Genomic DNA, 18,985 nt, shown 5'->3' with positions numbered 1-18,985 from the left:
AGGTAAATGCAGTGCTTAATCTGATACTTTTCTAGCCGAAAAAAGGCTGAAAAGGACCCAACCTTTCTCAGAATATAGAAATAGGAAGCAGGTGTCGTTCTTTTGAAAGCACAGCCGGCTTTCAGGGGGATAGAAACTGAATGTGAACTCGAGTGCAGTATTAAATGTCGGTGTGCTTCTTGTGACTACAATTGCTGGATGTCAGTGTGTCTAGCTCTCTGCAGAACTGACCTGGACCTTGACAATAAGGAGTAATCTAACAGGCCCACTGGGCAGAAAATGATTAACCTTCATTCATATTAAATGTGAAGAGGGGCCTGTTGTCAAGAGCACATACACAGGACAGACCTTTTCGAGGATCACGCCTGGAAAGAATCGTGGCATAGTCACAGCTTTAGACTATCTCAGAGAACAGGATCGAAGGAATTCCTTGCTTATTGGGAGCAAACGGATTTAGGGCAGCAGTGCGGTTTTTCATGCATGGCATTGTTGGCAAGCAGGCTCTGAAATAATTCTGCAGGGGGGCATCCCGAGAGTTCGCATTGATGAGTGACTTGGATCAGCCAGTCAGTCTGCGAGCTGCATGGCATGGAGACCCGCCGTCCACAGCCCCTCTCGTTTACCCAGAGCAACTTCACTTCGACAACCCGAGAGGCTGGGAGATTAATGGGTGGTTGGTGGCTCTAGTAATTGGAATGTTTTAAAAATATAGTTCGCAGTGTTTGTCATAACAAAAAAAAACTGTGTAAAAATTCAGAAAGCAAACCAACAAAATAATTGGTAGCTGAATGAGTTCTACAGCTTAAACCTGCACTTCTGAGAGAATGGGATCACAAGTGGACACTGCTGCTTTTTAAGCCCTGTAAAGAAAATTGACTTATATCCCCCTGTAATTAGGACTTGTCTCCAGCCTTTGTGTTCCTGTGATGATAAAAAGCATCTCTCTGCTCGTAACCTACTACTCAGGCATGAGTTGTTTTCACCAGCTATTGGTTTAATAAGTCAAAACACAGTTACAAAAGAAGTGTGCCAACTTAAACAATGGCACTGTTCATTGGGGCAAAGGGTGGCTGTCTATTTCCCTGCAGGAATTTGCGCTGTTCCTGTCATCCAGTTGGTTATTCATTTCCGTGTGTTTAAACAGATGGTGGGCCCACGTTCCCTTTGCGCTTTTTGAACAACGCCTGAGCCTTCAGTAGATTCCTCTTCCCCCTGGCTGGGCAACAGCATATTGACTTTGATCTTGCCTGAATTAGCCCTCAGTGAAGGGCGGCATGGCGGCTCAGGGTTTAACATTTCTGCCTCACAGCGCTGGGGCCCTGGGTTCAACTCTGGACCTGGGGTGCTGTCTGTGTGGAGTTTGCATGCTCTCTCCAAGTTTGTGTGCGTTTCCTCCAGGTGCTCTGGTTTCCTCCCACAGTGCAGAAGACATACTGGTGGGTTAATTGGCTTCTGGGAAAACCAGCCCTGGTGTGAGTGTGTGCGCGTCTGTGTCTGTGTGTGTCCCCTGTGATGGACTGGCGTCCTGTCCAGAGTGTACCCTGCCTTTGCGCCCGATGCTTGCTGGGCTCCCCCTGAGACCCTGAACTGAATGAATCAGTTAGAGGATGGGTGGGTGGATAGTGCTCAGTGACTGGGGCTGTTGGTCCCTGGCCACTTTCTATCATTTTTGTTTTACAAATCAAATTCAACAGCTGCAGAAATCTGTATTGATTTTATGGGGGGGGGTTAATTCAGAGAGAATTATACAGCAGTTTGTACATATCTGTAGGTGTGATTTGTATTTTTCTATTTTTCAGCTTTTGGTCGATGGGAGTAGATTTACTGAGCTCTTGCATCTTTCTTGTTTGTTTCTGACCTTTTCCCAAAAAATCGATATGTCTCAATGGTGGACTTCAGGCTTTTGACATAAAATAGCAGAATAAAAAGGAAAGAGTATCCTACTCCTAATGAGGAGTTTGTTTTCTGAATGAAACTTTCCCTAACGATGCCTGGCCGGTGGCTTTAAACCTAAGCCGTGGGGCTGTGTGGCGGACAGAGGAGACAGAGGTGCAGAGGGCTCACTGTCTGGCGGCGTGGACTCACAGATTGCATTGAAACTGAGCAGGAGAGTCTGCAGCAGTAAAGCACGCGGAGCACCGGAGCACGTTTTTAAAAACTTTCAGAATCGCCAGAATTTGTCTATTATCTACCCCCAAACTGGGACAGTAGATGGTTTAATGCCTCTTGGCTCATATTCCGTAGATGCTGACATCACCAACACCCCTAACCCCACCCCCACTGCTGGGCCATCTGCTATTTGACACAGTGCCTGGCAGGAGAGTTATCTCCAAGTGGAGGAGCAGCACCTCTCTCAGTGACATCACGGCACGACTGCTGACACCCCAGCCAAAGTCATAGGATTGCTGAGCCACAGATATACTGGCTGGCTTATCCCAGCCCTACTCTACTTGCACTTGGGCAGTTGCGTGCTGCCACTTTGGGAATCTCGGGCACATTCACCTAGTGACACAGTATAGGCCTCCTTGTCCACAGGGCTCTTCATGTGCTCCAGGCAATGGAAACTTGAGATCTACACTGCTTTTACTCAGAGGAGGGAAATTTCATTAGCTTTGCCATTTAATATGGTAGGAACTGGCATCCTTAAAGTTCTTTAATCTTGCTCTCAAAGTACAGTTCAGAAAAGCTGGTGCAGACTGTTAGCAATCTTTCCTAAAGCCCTCTTGCTATCATCATCTTATAGAAGAAAGACCACCCCTGTCTCCAGCCCTCTCAGAGCTCTGGCACAGTTCTGAGAGGTCAGCGTTAGTGTTACAGCGTTACAGCCCTACAGTACTTGTCCTAGGTTACAGTTAATGAGTGAACTTTTAGCAAAAGACCAAAACCAGTAATTGTCAAGCTCTTGTGCCTTGTTGCTACAGTACGTTTGAGCGCTAGAGCATTTAAAGTATTGGAAGAGGTGGGTTGGGAGCATTATTATTGTTTATGAGAAGGGTAAATGGGAGAAATTCCAGTAGCTATAGAGTTAAAGGCTTAGAATGGAGAGCAGGGAGGCAGTATTTATTACTGAGTCTGACTAGGGTGGAGGATATGCTGCTTCTATTTATTAAACATTCATCTGAAATTAAAGTGCTTGTGGCGTGTAATCCAATTGAATCTCTCTATGTGCTTGGCTATGATTGCTTTTGGAAAAGCACAGTGGGGTAATATTAAGAATCCACATATTGTTACTGTGATATGTGGCTCCTAAAAACCCCATGCCCCTGGGATCTGCGAGCTTGTAAGTGCTCTTCTGAGAGTCTTGTGTTTCATACAACGAATTCAGAGCTGAGGACCCAAGTCAATTAACTTGGGATCAGGTGGGGAGGAGATGGAGGTGGACCCCAGAAGGCATCCCCTCCACATAGATTCAACAGATTGCAAATAGATCCAGTGCATCTGTGTCTTCAAAGGGCTTGGGGGCACTGGAATGAAATTGGATGATCGTGATATTCTGGCATTGAATTAGCATCTCGGCGTAGATTGTGTTTCACAGTTTATGAAATTAGAAAAATCACACCTCCCACAACCATGTAATTAAAACTGGAGATTTTTCTGAATTATGGAAATCCTATGTACTACTTTCTGAATAGCACTACTGTGTATATACAGTACTGTATTACGAATCCAATTTGAGCATACCTCGGTCATGTTTTATTTATGTTCCCCGCTCTCCCTGCCCAAGTTGAACTTTTCTTTGCTCCGTGAGCCTCAGGGGAGGGCCCTGAGAATCTGAGAACTGGGGACCTGTACTCATCCCAGATTGTGTCATTCCCTGGAGTGGGGAAGGACAATCAAATTAGAAGGATATCGAAGTTATTCATAAACATAAGTTGAAAAAATAATAAGGAAAAGTCGTTTTTTAATCATGCATGTCATTTACTGTGATCGCCAGGAGACCTGTTTCTACAGCAGGACCTTTGCTGGACCAATTTGAGCAAAGCACCTTGCTGTAGAGTAACAGCAGAATCCCACCTGAGACTGGAGGACAAGGCCCTGACCTGACTACTCCAGTGTGCTGCCTTTACAGCACATTGTTTGTGACGTTTATTCCAGTACTGCTTAAAGTCCAGATTAGTACAGACCCCTACTAATGCAGCCTCATTATCTGTTGTCCAGAGCAGTGAGGACTGCTTTAATAGTTATGGAAATCGGAGCAGCTTAGAGCCCGGTGCAAAGTTCACTGCACCGGAGGATAATTGGAGGTAATTGGATTAATTTGGTCCCTTAATTGAAGCAGTTGGAGAGCAGGTGTTGGTGCTTGGGGCTGCGTTTGGTCACATTGAGTGCCGCTATAAAAAGAGAGGAAAAAAAAAAGCCTTTATCTGTGTCATTGGCACATGGAAGAAACGCTTCCTGCTGACAAAATCATTGTACGAGATACCGTTTTTTCCCCCCCCCCTGGAAGAGAGCAAGAATGAGAGGGACATCGGGAGCAAGTTTCCCAGACAGCCATTACCTGTTGGTGCTCAATGTTGTCAAGCACATGGTTGACTGTATTGGCGGTGGCGGTCCCAGGTACCTTAACAACTTAGGACTGCCCCAGATCGGACTCCTGAGTCCGTGAAACTACACCTGCTTTTAGCATCCAGTGCACCCATCATATAATATAATGTAGATCATTCTGAATCAATGAGCTCTAAGTGCAAAGAGTGGGTTCATCCTGTGCAGTAAAGACAAATGCAAATGAGAGCAGCCAGCGCAGACTGAAAATGATGAGCCTGTTTCCGACCTTGGTTGGAGTTCTAGCTCCAGCTGATCCAAACTGAAATTCTGGGAAAAGAGGACGACAGGATCATACAGTATGAGTCGTTTTAGACTGTTACCATTCTCACAGTGGAAGAGTGAAGGGTTAGAAGTATGCAAGGCAAAGGGGGGGGGAGTGGGAGAGAGGAGGGGGGCTCAGTTTGAAATGTTATGCTTTGATTGCTCGTGTTTGGTGCAACAGCGATGAGCTTCCCCCTGAATGCTTCCTCTCTGTTATAAATAGCTACTTAATAGGGCAAACGTGCAGAGCAAACATCAAGAGGGCATGCAACAAGAAGGGCATACATTAGCAAAATTGAACTTGTGTACATGTGAGTCAATTGAATATGCTTTGTCAAATAAAAGCTAAAGGAACATTAATAGCTAGAATACACATTAGATGTCACAAAATAATCATAAGGGCTTTTTATTAATATTTTGACCAACTTATTTTTCAGATTTATTTTGTTTAGAAAAGCAGTATGGCTATAATATTGTGATTATTATTACCACAGTGCTGTAGTTCTGTTAAAATCTTCTATTTTAAAAACTTAGCGTTTCTCCAGGCTACTCATAAAATAAATCATAACACATAATGAATGATTTAATAAATTAGTATTATTTTAAGTAAATATGTATCATGCAGTATATACGTTACTCATCAAGTGGTGTATCCCTCTTTGCAGCTGTAAAGTCTTCTCAAGCCCCAGTGATATCCCTGTGCTCCCAAGCTGATCAAAACCCGTACGGAGAGAAAACTGAAGAAATGAAGATGTTTTATTAGACTTATTAGATAACATGTCAACAGCCAGGCTGGACTCTTCCTGGTTCTGTTTTTATAGAGAGCATTCAAAACAATCTGCTTCCAAACGCATCACCACCCTGCTCCTTTCACAATTACTTAATGGAGAAGAGTCAGTAGAAGACACCGTGGTTCTGTAATAATCTGGTACCTGGTAGCACCGATTGCACTTCCTGTACTGACATGCTCAGAGCTCCTAACAATGGTCTCCCTGTCCCTCCCTCCCTCTATTGATCTTTTAAATGATAGTCCTGCAAGTCTGCGAACCCTAGCTGACAGTAGCAAACTGCAGAGTTTGAAAAGCTCCTAGGGGGAAAAAATAGGAGATTTTTTTTTTTTTTGCTCAAAAAGGAAAAGGTAGCAATCACTGTTATTTTGATTTTAATTAATTGTCAAACCCCCCGTCAATTCGCAAACCCGTCTGGGAGCAGCCGATCACTTGAGTCTTTGCTAGCTCTTTGTAGGTAGTAATGAAAGCCATTCTTCTCTGGCTGGGAATGGGCAGGGGCTGAACAATAGCGGGGTTAAAAGACAAAATTTAATCCGCGATGCCAAACATAGGGAGTACTGTGCCTCTGAATAATTTTTTACAGGACAAAGATTCAATGTCCTTGCTTGATCAAGGGTTTCTTTTACTGTACATGGATTTTAAATGCTGGAAACACATTTGAAAAATGTACAAAGTAAATAATAATGTCAGAGAGATCTGCGAGTCTTGTTTGTTTATGAATGTCGAAGTCAAAATCCCTTTGATGTTCGGTTTTTCTTTAGGCGAATCTGGACATTCGCAGAGCAAAGAAACGGGGCCAGCACTTGCTTTCAGTTTCTTCTGAAGTCAAATGATTTGAAATTTATTGTAAATACACAATAAAGGGAAAAACTTTTGAAAGCCAGAGATGTGGATATAATGAGGTGCATCAGATCAATGAGCCACCAGCCTGCCTCTAAAGTTGCAAATGCTTTCTAGTGAGCAAGTAGAAACAGGGCTTGTGATGTGATGATGTGATCTGACCACCCCAGTATTGAACTGTTGTGGGACAGAAGTGTTAAAATGCCTCAAAATGCCTTTGAGTGAAAAGTGACCTTTAGGATATGTTTGCTAAGTTAGGAATACACAGTAGATGGCTGAACGTTGCATTTCTCACAGCTTCACAGTCAGATAGGCTGGCTAGGAGCAGAATGAAGAAGAGCCTATCGGCCCCCAATTATCTTTTTGGCTGCTGGTGGCTAAATGATCTGAGGATCCCATTCAGCCATTTCCAGAAGGATCCAAGGGCATCTGTCCTAACAGGAATGCTGGGCAGCCTGTTCCTCTGACTCGTGGCTTTAAAATGATGTCCTGCTGTGTGTCTCACTGCTGCTCCTGAAAAAAAAGCCCCCGTCACGCTGGACAAAGGCGGACGGCAAACAGCGTTCGGCACATCCGCCAGCCGGTCCCACTCCCAGCTCTCCGTCTCTCCCAGCAGGTTTGAGATCCGGGACCCCCACCTGGTGGAAGACAGCGTGATGGAGGTCCTGAAGGTCAAGGCAGACTTCCACAACTTCAAGCCCAGGCCCTTCAACATGCGCGAGTTCTACGACCGCACCGGCCACGACATCAAAGACATGCTGCTGGCCTGCCGCTATAAAGGGGTTGAGTGCAGCGCTGAGGACTTCAGAGTGGTGAGTCTCCCCGTCTCTGCTGGAGTTGACCAGTTTGGGCCTGTTGTAGGGCTGTTGCCCGTGCAGGTGTTGCAGTTCACTGGCGCTTGTTTCGAGCAGCCCGGGATGGTCGGTGACCGATTGCAGGGGCTGTTGCTGACCAGCAAGACGATTTTGCTCGAAGGGGGAAATTTTGTGCAAGCAGCTATAAAAAGGTGCAATTCTAGCAACAGGTCTCGAAAATATTGTTTTTTTTTCTCTCGAAGGAAGTTTCTAATATTAGCTAGAGGTTCTATGGGGTGAGAGAAAATATGGAGAAATCTCTGCAGTGACAGAAAATAGCTCCAAATCGCGTCCCGCGAGTATTTTGTTGGCTGGTCTCTGTGTTGAGCCGATGGCTTCTGAAATTGTTTTTATTGTAATGTGCTCTGGGGTTGCTTTGTATGAAACGAGATCTATAGGGGCAAGCCGTAATGCGTTGTGACTGCTTTTCTAACGTGGTTATAGCCGTTTCATGAGGGTGGAGGCGATTCTGTGCATGAGGAATTGCGTGTGAAGAGTCTGGCTGGTGGTGCTGGGAGAGATGGAGAAGAAGCTGAGCAGCTGTGACCGTTCTTGATGGAGTGACGGTCGGTCAGAAGGAACACGTCTGCTCTAGTCAGAGAAATAAGAGCTGGCAGGGAGTCCTGCTATGCACTTGCGCTGAAGTAGCAGCAAACAGCCCTTTTTGCTATTATTATTTTGATTCCTTTGGCCCTGTTGTTAAAATATTGCTGTTGCTTTCTAAGGTATTCCACCTTGGCAAGTGGGTGTGTTAAGAGCTATCCTAGACACCTTTTAGTTTTACACCAATGCAATTTTGACATCAGAGTACTGTGTACTTAGACTGTGCTAAATGAGAAGTTCTTACTAAAGAGATACACATACTGTATCTGTGTGTCCCTGTTTAAGAACGTGAGAATGTTAATGAATGAGACCACCTTGTCCGTTTGGTCATGTCTATGCACGTACAGTACATTTGAAAGACCTTTCTGACCTGCTGCAAGGCCGATCTCTGAACAGTGTGTTAAAACGGGGATTCTCCAGCAATACCGGAAGAGTTGGGGGTGTGAGCTGGGGGAAGTTGTGAGTCCTGTTTTAGCATGTCTTGTACCCAACAGTGCTGGATTGTCAGCTGAGGACCCGATACATTTCCTGACGGTTTTGACAAAGGTGTATATTGCCAATCACGTTGGTGTGGTTTCCACAAAGAGCTGCTCTTGAAATCTGTCTGTTTCAGAATGTGCTGCAGCCTCCACATTTGAAGTTCTGTTTCTCTGTGGCGGGTGTTTAGCCTGGTTTGGGGCTGGTGTGTCTTCACTGACGCTTCCCGCTCAATCTGGGGGAACATCTATCTTGGTTCGCAACTAATGCCTGCGTGACCGAGGCTAAGTCCCGCTGGCAGAGGCTGGTAAAGTGGCTCTGTTCCAGTTGTCCAGCAATTGAATTGCGAGACTCACTCAGGTCTCATGTCCTTTGTCTTTCAAGGTCTCATAGTCTTGCTGGCCAATCATGCATCAGGCAATTAACGATTTCTTTCAGATTTATCTTGCATTAGTTAATTGAAGGAGTGATTGGTAAAGAGCCATTGTTTAAATGCCACTGCATATCAGAGAAGAGTTTCATATCAGAGCCTTTTTGATTTGTAGTCTCTCTTTTCCAGTACAAGATAGGTATTGGAACTGTAATCTTTAAGATCATTTATCATGGTGGTTTTGTAGCAGTGTAATTTACACTTCATATCACCACACTTATGTCCTGTACTTAGGTTAGCTTGTCATGGTTATCTACTGTAATTATGATATTATACCTCTCTACTATATGTATACCACAATTTCACTGTGCCTTAAAATACTTTCCCCATGGGGAATTGAGATCAAACCCATGGGAGGGACAATTTAAAGTTGAATCTATTCTGCTTTTTTCTAAGAAGTTAAAGGAAACCAGAGTATCCATAGAAACCCCACATGAGCATAGAGAGAACTTGCAAACTTTGCCCAGACAGTTGTCTAAGAAGACGAGATGCAAGCCTGTGACTTTGGAGCTGGCCACTGCGCTACCCAGCTGACTGCAGGACTATAACTAGAATTAATAGAGTGCAGGACTAAATTAGAAGAGAAAAACTACAATCCATAGCTTTTCAAGACCCTGAAAGATCATTGGAGGCAGTAGCAGTTAACACTTTCAGTTAGAAGGCGATGGAAAAATAAATACAATTGATCAAGTACAATCCAGATTTTTTTTGGGGGGATTTGTACAGTATAATATAAATAATAAAATTAACGCTTGTGCATTTTTTTTAAAAAGAAAACCTGGTTTCCACTGTTCCTGGCTCCCTTTTCTGCCAAACGGCACGGAAGATGTGGTGCGGATTAATCTCGCTGCTCTCCCTGCGTGTCGACAAATAGGCTTAACATCACCCAGCCCTTTGAAGTTGTTTGCATCGGAGGCGATCCCTCACCCTGATGTCCCTGCTCTGTGTGGAGACTCGCGATACACCAGCTGCGTTGCCAGAGTCCCTGTCTAATGAAACAGATCCATTTGAGCTGCCTGCAGTACCTGCGAACCCCACAGTGAGAAAGATGCAAGCGTCTGTGCTGCTGGTTAATGTGCGAGCTGCCTGGAGCTCCCAACCTGGAGCACAGGGGAGGCCGCTGATTATATCTTCTGAGTTATATCTTGTGAGATGTACCATCTCGTAGCGAGTCTCAAATTGATTTCAGTTTAGTCCCGTATTTAATAAAGGCTCAGCTTCAGGGGGCTCCCTAACCACTGTCGTTATAATTTGTACCCTTTTTTTTATTTTATGGGGCCTTTTACATTGATCGGCACAATACTGGATCAAATACTGTACGAGCTGTTGTTCTCGTTTTATTGAAACTTTATCCTGGCTCACAAATAAACCAGGGCATTCCAGGTTCAGTCTGGGTTCATTACATTTCAAGAACAAAGGAGTCACTGCAGAGCTACTATTGCATGGACTTAATAATCCCCTTTTCTCTAGCTGTCATAGGAAATTTTTGCAGTGCCGAAACAATGCGTCTCTGTAAACCTCCTTCACTTTAATTCACTCAGCCTCTACAAATTCATTTTGCAGTATCTTGTGCACACAGTTCGGCTTGCTTACACTTGCACTGTGGCTTCATAGTGTGATTTACCTTATGCTTCCAGACCTAGCGGCTGCTGCAGTTCCCGGCGTCACAGAAGAACATAAGAGGCGAGTACAGAACAAGAAGAGGCTCTCCAGTTCATGTGAAACTGTCTTGCAATCATGCTACATCCAGGTGTCTTGTCTTGTGTAATTTTAGCAGAGCAGCTAGTTGTGACCATATGAAAGGTTACGAAGGAGAAGAGGCCATTCACCCCATCTAGACTGTTCGGTTAATTGATCCCAGGATCTCACCCAGCCGTTCCTTGAAAGGAACAAGAGTATCTACTTCAGCAACATAGCCGGGTATCTAGCTCCACACTCGGAGCAAGTGCTCTTTCAAACACACTTCCACGTTATTAATGTACCACTCATGCGCTCTGGTTTGTGTCTCCCAGCAAGTCATCTCTTCTTAGCAAATCTTCTTTTATACTGCAGTTAACCTTGTTTATTCCTTTCTAGATCTTGAGGCCGTTGTCTACCTAAGCTTTATATATTAATTAATTGATTGATTGGATGTCTAACAGATGTATCAATCAAGTTCAGTGGAAGGTTAATTTTTATATTATAGTCCAGGGCTCCCCAAGTCAGTTCTTCAAGGGCAACAAGCCAGCAAGTTTTGTAGATCTCCTTAAATCATTAGCAGCCCAAAGATCTCAAGAAGAAGGTCGAATTTGTTCAATCAAGGCTTAAATGGACCAATTTCACCTTCCTGCCCTGATCTGATGCTGCTATTGATGATTTCAGAAGGCTTGCCAAGGAAAGGAAGCAAAGAAAGGAGCAAACTCATGAAATCCCTGGTGTCATCGCAAACAGGCAGAGCTTCTTTTCACACACCACCTTCATTTCAGCTACATGGAAGCCCCCCTGCCCTTCTGCGGGCTCCTGAAGAGATGACGTTCACATGCAACACATGAGAGTTCTCTCTCATAGGCTGATGGCAGCCTCGCTGTCCCTGAGACCGTTTGTTACAGGGCTGGGTAATCGTCCCAGCACATCAACTTTAAAAAGACAATCTCACTCTAACTACAGACAGATTACAGTGACCCGCGATGTTAAGAACCGTACTGACATCTAGGACTGTCCTGTTCTGCTGAACGTATACTGTAGGTGGATCAGATTGAACCATAAACTTGTAGTTTTCTTCCAGTGCCTTTCAGAAGGAACCTGATCATGCCTTTAAAATGTGCATTTTCCTTATTTCAGCCATATGCACTAAAGGATGTTTAGGTCATCTATCTTTACTAATGATTATTTAACAATTACATTGGATACTGAGCTCAGTTTCATCATAAACTATTTCAGCATTTTGTGTTTGTGTAGATGCTAATGCGTACATCGTGTGCGATGTATTTGGTTATTTTAAATAAACTTATTGCCCCTTGCCACTGCTTTTTCTTTTGGCCCTGCAGTGGGTTTCCTCTCAGCCTACAAATTGGAACCAAATTTTCTGTCACCAGGGGCACTGTGGAAGAGTGTGTGGCTTTGTGGTGTGTTTTAGAAGAATTTACAAGCAAACTAATCCACAACCATGAAGCGGGCTTTGATTCAAATAAAATCTTCCCCGGTCTGCGATGTCAGTGTGATTTTGGAGGCAGATGAGCGGAGCTCCTGTGGGTAAATTCCACATTCCTCTGAGCAGGTGAAGGGCTCTGGTGCTGTCTCTTTCAGCCGGACTCTAGCCTTTGTGGCTCTGAACTTCAAGAGTCCTGATGTGTCCGGTCACAAGGCCCGGCCTCTGCTGCACTAAGCACATAGGGGGCAAGGGCTGAACAGGACAGGGGTTGCAGCAGGTATCTTATCTTCGTTCTTTCTCTAAAGTATTCTGAGGTTATTTCATGATGCCATATGGAGTTAATTGCTCGCGGTGTGGCCTGATCTAAGCTAGAGAAAACGTAGAGACCATTGGACCAATCTTAGTTTAATTCAGAACTCAGACCTGCAAGACTGGCAATTTACCTTCAGAAATGAGAGCTGGATTAATCTCTTTACAGGCTGTGAGGGAGCATGAAAATAAAATTCCTGAGTCGTGGCATAGATGCAGTTTCACTGAAATCCTCCAAGAAACAAGGTCTTGGGGTTTTGCATGAGTCCAGCTGGGTCAAATCATATATGAGAGCATCAGCAGAGTTTGTTACAAGTGCTGAGTCACCAGAGGCACTGTGGGAGAGTCTTGCTGGGGTTTATGAATCAATATGCCATTAAGAACTGAGTGAGTGAGATGAGCCGAATGTTCACCTCTCCTGTACGTCCATCTTTCCTTATAGTCTTCTGCACACTTCGATGCCACATGTCTGTATCAGGCCCAGCTGCCTTTAACAAGCCATCATATTAAGTGATTGCACTCAAAAGGAGTGAAAACAGACCCATTTTTAATAAGAGGGAGTTCTGTAATTAGAAGAAAAAGTATGAGTGTTCTCCTATGTCTGATCATGTTCACTGGCTGGAAAGATGACGTGGTTACATCTGGGGTTCCCAATCCTGCTCGCTGGAGCCTCTACACTGCTGGGTTTGATTCAGGCTCCGGATTTAGTTCAATTTTTAATTGAACAAAAGTAACGAGCTGCTTCACTGGAACCTTTACAAGATTGTTTTTTTCTTCTGAGGAGCTGGGTTACACAGGCCTGTGTATTGAAGAACTGAAACCATTTTAAAAGATGTTCTTACACGTATTTACACACTGAGCGCCCCCTGCTGGCCCCACTAAATCCTCTTCCAGCAGCAACCTTAGTTTTTCCCAGGAGGTCTCCCATCCAGGTACTGGCCAGTCTCATACCTGCTGAGCTTCAGTGGGCAGCCAGTTATCAGCTGCAGGGTTATATGGCTGCTGGCTGTAGAAAATATAATGTATAAAATCAAATTTACATTAATTCTGTTTTTCAGTCAATTATAGGTTCGGTTATGTAACCAAGAGCTTGGCTAGGACACAGCCAGCAGGTGTGTCCCCAGGCTCAGGATTGAGAGACCCTGAGTTATATATATTATATAAGCTGACTGTAGAGGACGCCCATGTCTCTGCAGTCTTCCAGTGTGGTTTCAGCATTGAGCAAAACTAAGAGTCCAATTAATCAAATGACATTCAGTCTTCCTGTGGTAATACTATCCTCTCTGCAAACAATGAGAGAGAGAGATGAGTCTATTTGCAAATGAGTACAACACCCTGGGAAAGTACTGAGAAACTAGGGGATAAATATGTTTCTGAGCTCCATTTCTGCTTTTTTAAATTTCCTGAGCGCAGAGTACATTGCAGTGACCCGTGAACAGCCCTGGTTTTACCCACACATGCTGCTGTTGATGCAGACTACCGCGCATTTATCACAATTGACTGTCTGCTTTGTAGGATCTTAGTGTCTTACGCCACCTTCGCTGTACCACTAATTCATGTCATAGCTGATTGAAAACTCTCTTGTCTGAACATAATGGATGCCTTTATCAAAATCAGTCCATCTGGGGCACTGAAAATTTCAAAACTGGAACTAAACCGGTAATGACATTTCTCCTGCCTGAAAACGATGCCTCCCTATTCCACTAAAGTAATTTTCGAGAATGTCAGATGTTATTAGTTAGACGGGGCATCCATTACGCTCCACCAAAAAAAAAACCCACATCTCGACATAATGTTGTACCGGCAGGGTTCATACCTGCTCTACCCCTCAGTCACGCAACGGGAAGGCAGAGGTGCTGTCTCGTTGAGCAAGAGAGATTGCCTTTGTGATGGGAGTAATGATTGATCGATCAGCTCAATTCCCCTGTCTGCAGAGAATTCGCTCATGTTGTAACTGAAAAAATATATTAATTAAACAATGATATTTACGAGCGCACATTCGAAGAGCAGGGAGCAATCTACAGTAGGTATGTGAAATGATTTCTGCTGTCTAACACGCTGGCGAAAATAAACTTTGTAAACTACTGCACACTGTGTCCCTGACAGTGGCCTAAGACAGGAGAAAGTTGGGCTTTTTTAAGAATGGGATTCCAAAGTGTGAAGCATTACTTTTCCTCATATACTTGAGTGAAACACCTGCATTAACTTGTTTCCTGTGAATCCTGAGACCGAAAACTATCCTTCCTAGGTAACTGATGTGCAGTATGGAGCAGCGTTCGCATCAGATCACAGTGTACAATCTGCACAAGCTGTACAATTGTGTGTAGTGTACAAGCCAACTACCTAATCAGATTCCTGTTAAATCTTGCTCCCAGACCTAAACCCCACATATCTTGTGCTCAGCCTACATCAATTCCATGAGTGCCATTGTTGCTTTAGGTCCAACTGGACACATTGCATGACGCAGGAACTCCAGGCTTCAGAGATTCTGTTTCTGATCAAAATTCATTTTCTTTCCTCCCTGCGTTGATGGCAGAGGAGCTTGTAGTACTTCCCCTCTTCTGTGCCTCTTTGAATCCCTGCCAGAAAATCAAAATACAGGAAGAGCTTTTGATTTTCTGCTCCCTACTAGATCGCGGGTCATTACTGCTTCTTTACTGTTTTTTTTCTGGGGGATTTAAAATAAAAAAAATCCTGGAATATGTAACTGGGGCAAACCGTCTCAAAAATAAAGAGGTACGATTCAACCATTTATGGAAATAGTTTTCATGTGTGTTTCGGAAAGTTGGGAAGAAAGGCACTATAAACACCCTTGACAGTTATGGCATCCTGTGGGACATGGAAGGAAGAAAATGGGAATACCCAGAGAAAGCCCACGGGAACCCAGTGAGACCATGCAGAATCCACACTTATAGGCACCCAAGTCTAGGGTTGAACCCAGGACTCTGCGGCAGGGAGGTAATTGTGTGCCACCAACAAACCAGATGTTAAGTGTAGAAAGAAAAGAATTGGGTATGTTACTTAAACAGCTGAAACAGCAAGTGTTATGGGGATAAAACAGCTGTAGTAACATGTGGCCTGTATGTTTCTGGAACTCCATGACTTGATATATAACATTTAACAGCTTGCATAGCTGTTTATCCTTGACTGCTCCGGCTTTCAATAGCTAAGCAGTTCAGATTGCTGAGAATGAGACACAGGCTACGCAGAGGCAGATGAAAATCTTGCTGAGTATATCTGCTCTTCTCTAGCTAGAAAAGCCTGGACTATTAAGCAGAACTCCTGATACATGCTAAAACATTGAAGCATGTTATTGCCACCAGGGATATAGTGCGATTCAGTTGTGCAATTAGTTGGCCAGTCTTATCAAAATATAACACTTTCTGTGTTAGAAGCAGAAATGAGGCTGTAAGGTATGGAAACTGCAGGCCTGGACTCTCATGAATAGTGCGGATCTGGAATCATTCTTTTCCCTCTCTCTCTCTCGATCTGTCCTTCAATCCTTGCCTGCCAGATCTCCCAAGTCCCTCTCCAAAAACAATTTCCATGGCAACCAGCCCCGTGCATGGCATTTTCTCTGTTTATCTGCTAGCGGTTCGTTTGTTTTGACGTCTCCACCATTCTGGGGATTCCTCTGTTTCTGGCAGCCTCGCTCTGTGTCTTGCACCCTTTCATACTCCACTCTCTCCTTTACTTCCTCAGTCACTTCTCTTCCCTGCCGTTTTAATCCAGCTCCTAATTACATCTGCTCGGTGTGTTTTTTGATTTTTGTCGGATCGTTTGACAAAAAGCCGCTGGAGCTGTCAAAAACACGTTACAATTCAGTGAAGGGAAGTCACGTGGAGGGTGACTGTTAGCGTTTGTGCAGTAATATTATCATTATTAATAATTCCTGTCACTCATCCCAAAGGATCCTGAAGCAAGTTAGTGGAAGAACCTCATTTTATCTGCCACTCAAGTGCAGCAACCTCCACACAGCCCTTCAGTGCCAGCAGCAGCCCACAGCAGGTCACGAGGAGGAGAGAGTAACTGCTCCACCACTTCAATTAAAGGAGAACTGTAGAGACACCATAATGTCCAAGACCAAAGTACAAATTACCCAGGGTTCCTGGTTCATCCCCCTAGTCTTATTTCTGTTCAACATGTCACTTTCCCAATGGTCCTTAAAGATGTCACAGTAAGATGATTATATACTCTTCCTTTGACTCAGTCAGCAGGAATAATTATACAAATGCTGTTTCTGGGTGGTTGCTGAGGTCAGAACAAGCTTTAACATTAGTTTAACAGTAATCTGAGTTGCACAGTAATGGATAAGAATTATTGACAAACATGGAAGAACCAAAGTCTCTTTAGGCGGACTGAAAGATCACACCAATAAACCCAAGGAACTGTTTTTTTAGCTGTGCCGGACTGATCACTTCTGTTTTCCTGCACCGCACCTCGTGTGCTGGTTAATTGGGGAAATGCTATCACTCTGCTCTTTTGAAGCTGCTCAGATCAAAGGTGAGGATGGTTGGCAAGTTTCAAAGATAGCATTAATATGCAAAGCAGATAACGGCAGAACTATTACAGGACAGACGTTCTGCACCGATGAGAGCCACCCACACTAATGGTACGGTACATGACAAATCCTTTCTGTATCTCAGTTTCTCCCTGTCTGTAGTTTATTTTTGGTGTTTTTTTCTCTTCCTTAACGCTAGACCGCAATAATATCCAAACTCTTATCAACACAACTGTACAGAGGATAGCGTGTAAACTGGTTTTAGCTCATTTGCAACTGTCCAGGTAATTATGCAAACAGATGTAGCTTTTAGCTGAGGTGCAGAGGTCTGACAGGATGAATTAAAAACCTCCTCTAAAAATTCTAACCCAAAAGGATCGATTCATTAATCCTGTCTAGTAGGAAAACAAATATTGAAAATCACTATTCCTCTGTAAGCTATAATGAATCCTTAACATATGTCAGCACAACTGTGGGGTAATTTTCTACCAGCTAACATCCTCACTAATGTTGGAAGTCCCTCCCTGACACAGATGATTCAGATTCATCTGGAGCTAGATTGTTTTTTCTGTTTTTTTTTATACAAACTTTAAATAGAAGTACCATCCAGGATTTAAAAAATGCTTCACAGCTGTCTGTGAGAGCTCCCTTTCACTCCTCTGGACGGTGCCAACTCTTGATTCTACTGGGCACCATGAAAGCTGGCGCTGGGGCTGCAAGAGAAGGCTGATGGCTCTGATGAGCATCGCGAAAAAGGATCAATGCAAAAACTGTGGAGTTGAGCCAAGATGATCAGGCGTGGGAGATTCCACACCTGGAAACGTGTCAAGTCAAGCACGTGTACTTGTATCCATCCATTCACTAACCAGTTCTTCCAGTTCAGGGTCACAGGGGAGCCAGAGCCTGTTTCAGCAAGCAAGGGGCACGCGGCAGGGTACACCCTGGACAGGACGCCAGTCCGTCACAGGGCAGATGCACAGACACGCACACACTCACACCAAGGGCCAATATTCTCAGAAGCCAGTTAACGTACCAGTATGTTTTTGGACTGTGGGAGGAATCCCGTGTGATCGCAGAGAGAACACGGAGACTCCACACAGACAGCACCCCAGGAATTGAACCCAGGGCCCCAGCACTGCCCGGCTACAATGCCAGCCACTGCACCACTGTGCATTCCCATGGTGACGCCCAAAGTCCACGGTTCTGAACTGGCCACGACAAGGAGCCACTTGGACACAAGTGGAGACTTTCAGACATCACTGGCAGGGCTCGTGCCCAGCTAGAAGATTCCGCAGCTCGCTCTCTTTAGAGAGATGTACGGTTTTCCAGCACTCTGTTTGTTAACTGTTTAAACTAGCCAAATGACATGTTCCTAAACAAACACTTGTTGAGGAAACTGTATTCAAAGTATAGCTCTTCGACTAGCCCTTTTAACACTACTCTTTTGGACCTTTTGTAAAAAATTCAGTAGCTTATTTTAAAAAAAATGTAAGAGAGAAGAGTATTTTTTGTGTTTTATCCTACTGCTTTTCTGGAATAATCCTCCGGTGTTTCTGCTTGAGAGTAACACAAAGAAAGGAAGTGGCTGGGGGAAGTGACTCGAGGACGCCAGTCTGTTTTCTGCACGGCTGGGTGCGGAATGCTCCACCAGCGAGCTCATGCGACATTCATGTACGCCTCTCCACCCATGTCCTGTCAATCAGACTGTCTGCGCGTCGGCTGATCGATCCAAAGTCCACCGCTAACACGGCAAACGAGAATCTAGACCGAAACCAGCTAGATTCCTGCCGAATGCATGAAGTGGGATGTGAAAAAGAAAGTTATAGCTACAAAATGAGAGTGTAAGGCATCCCTCGTAGGCTTGCTGCATTCAAAAGAGACGGACACCCCAATGTATTGTCAGATACAGCTTCATACAGTTCCAACTGTTGCTCCAGCGCCAACAATCTGCCGTTCATTTTCCCTTCACTGCTCAGAACTGGACACATTTTAAAACTTAATCTGTTTGAAGTCCATTGACCTCTTCCTGAATACGTCCACTTCCAAGTCATAATTTGGAATCTTCATTTTTTATCAGATGGCATGGAAATGTGACATACTGTAGAGTTCCAAAAGAAACATTACTGAATGTTGATTTGGAGGAAGCGGGTTTGTAAAGTACCAAGGTGTACTGTATGTGTCAGCTTTTTTTTTCTTGCACCTCAGACTTGACAAAGAAGCTCATTTGTGCAACGTCAGCAGTTT

General features: G+C 44.3%; 1 protein-coding gene across 3 annotated transcripts in view; it reads left to right on the top strand.

Moving 5' to 3' along the window:
• The window catches only part of asic1b (acid sensing ion channel subunit 1b), a 175,572-nt gene that overhangs the window by 5,608 nt on the left and 150,979 nt on the right, over window positions 1-18,985 (top strand). For 2 of the 3 annotated variants that reach the window (XM_088633760.1, XM_088633763.1), the window contains exon 2: window positions 7,051-7,249. In XM_088633760.1, the coding sequence (XP_088489886.1) occupies window positions 7,051-7,249 (199 nt within the window). The remainder of the gene's footprint in view (window positions 1-7,050; window positions 7,250-18,985) is intronic. The other variant, XM_088633761.1, reaches the window with a different exon arrangement.

The sequence above is a fragment of the Lepisosteus platostomus genome, chromosome 1, assembly GCF_059453375.1.
Source record: "Lepisosteus platostomus isolate fLepPlt1 chromosome 1, fLepPlt1.hap1, whole genome shotgun sequence".
Classification (NCBI taxonomy): Eukaryota; Metazoa; Chordata; class Actinopteri; order Semionotiformes; family Lepisosteidae; genus Lepisosteus; species Lepisosteus platostomus.
Note: the sequence above shows the minus strand (reverse complement) of the source record. Positions and strands in the feature narration are given on the sequence as shown.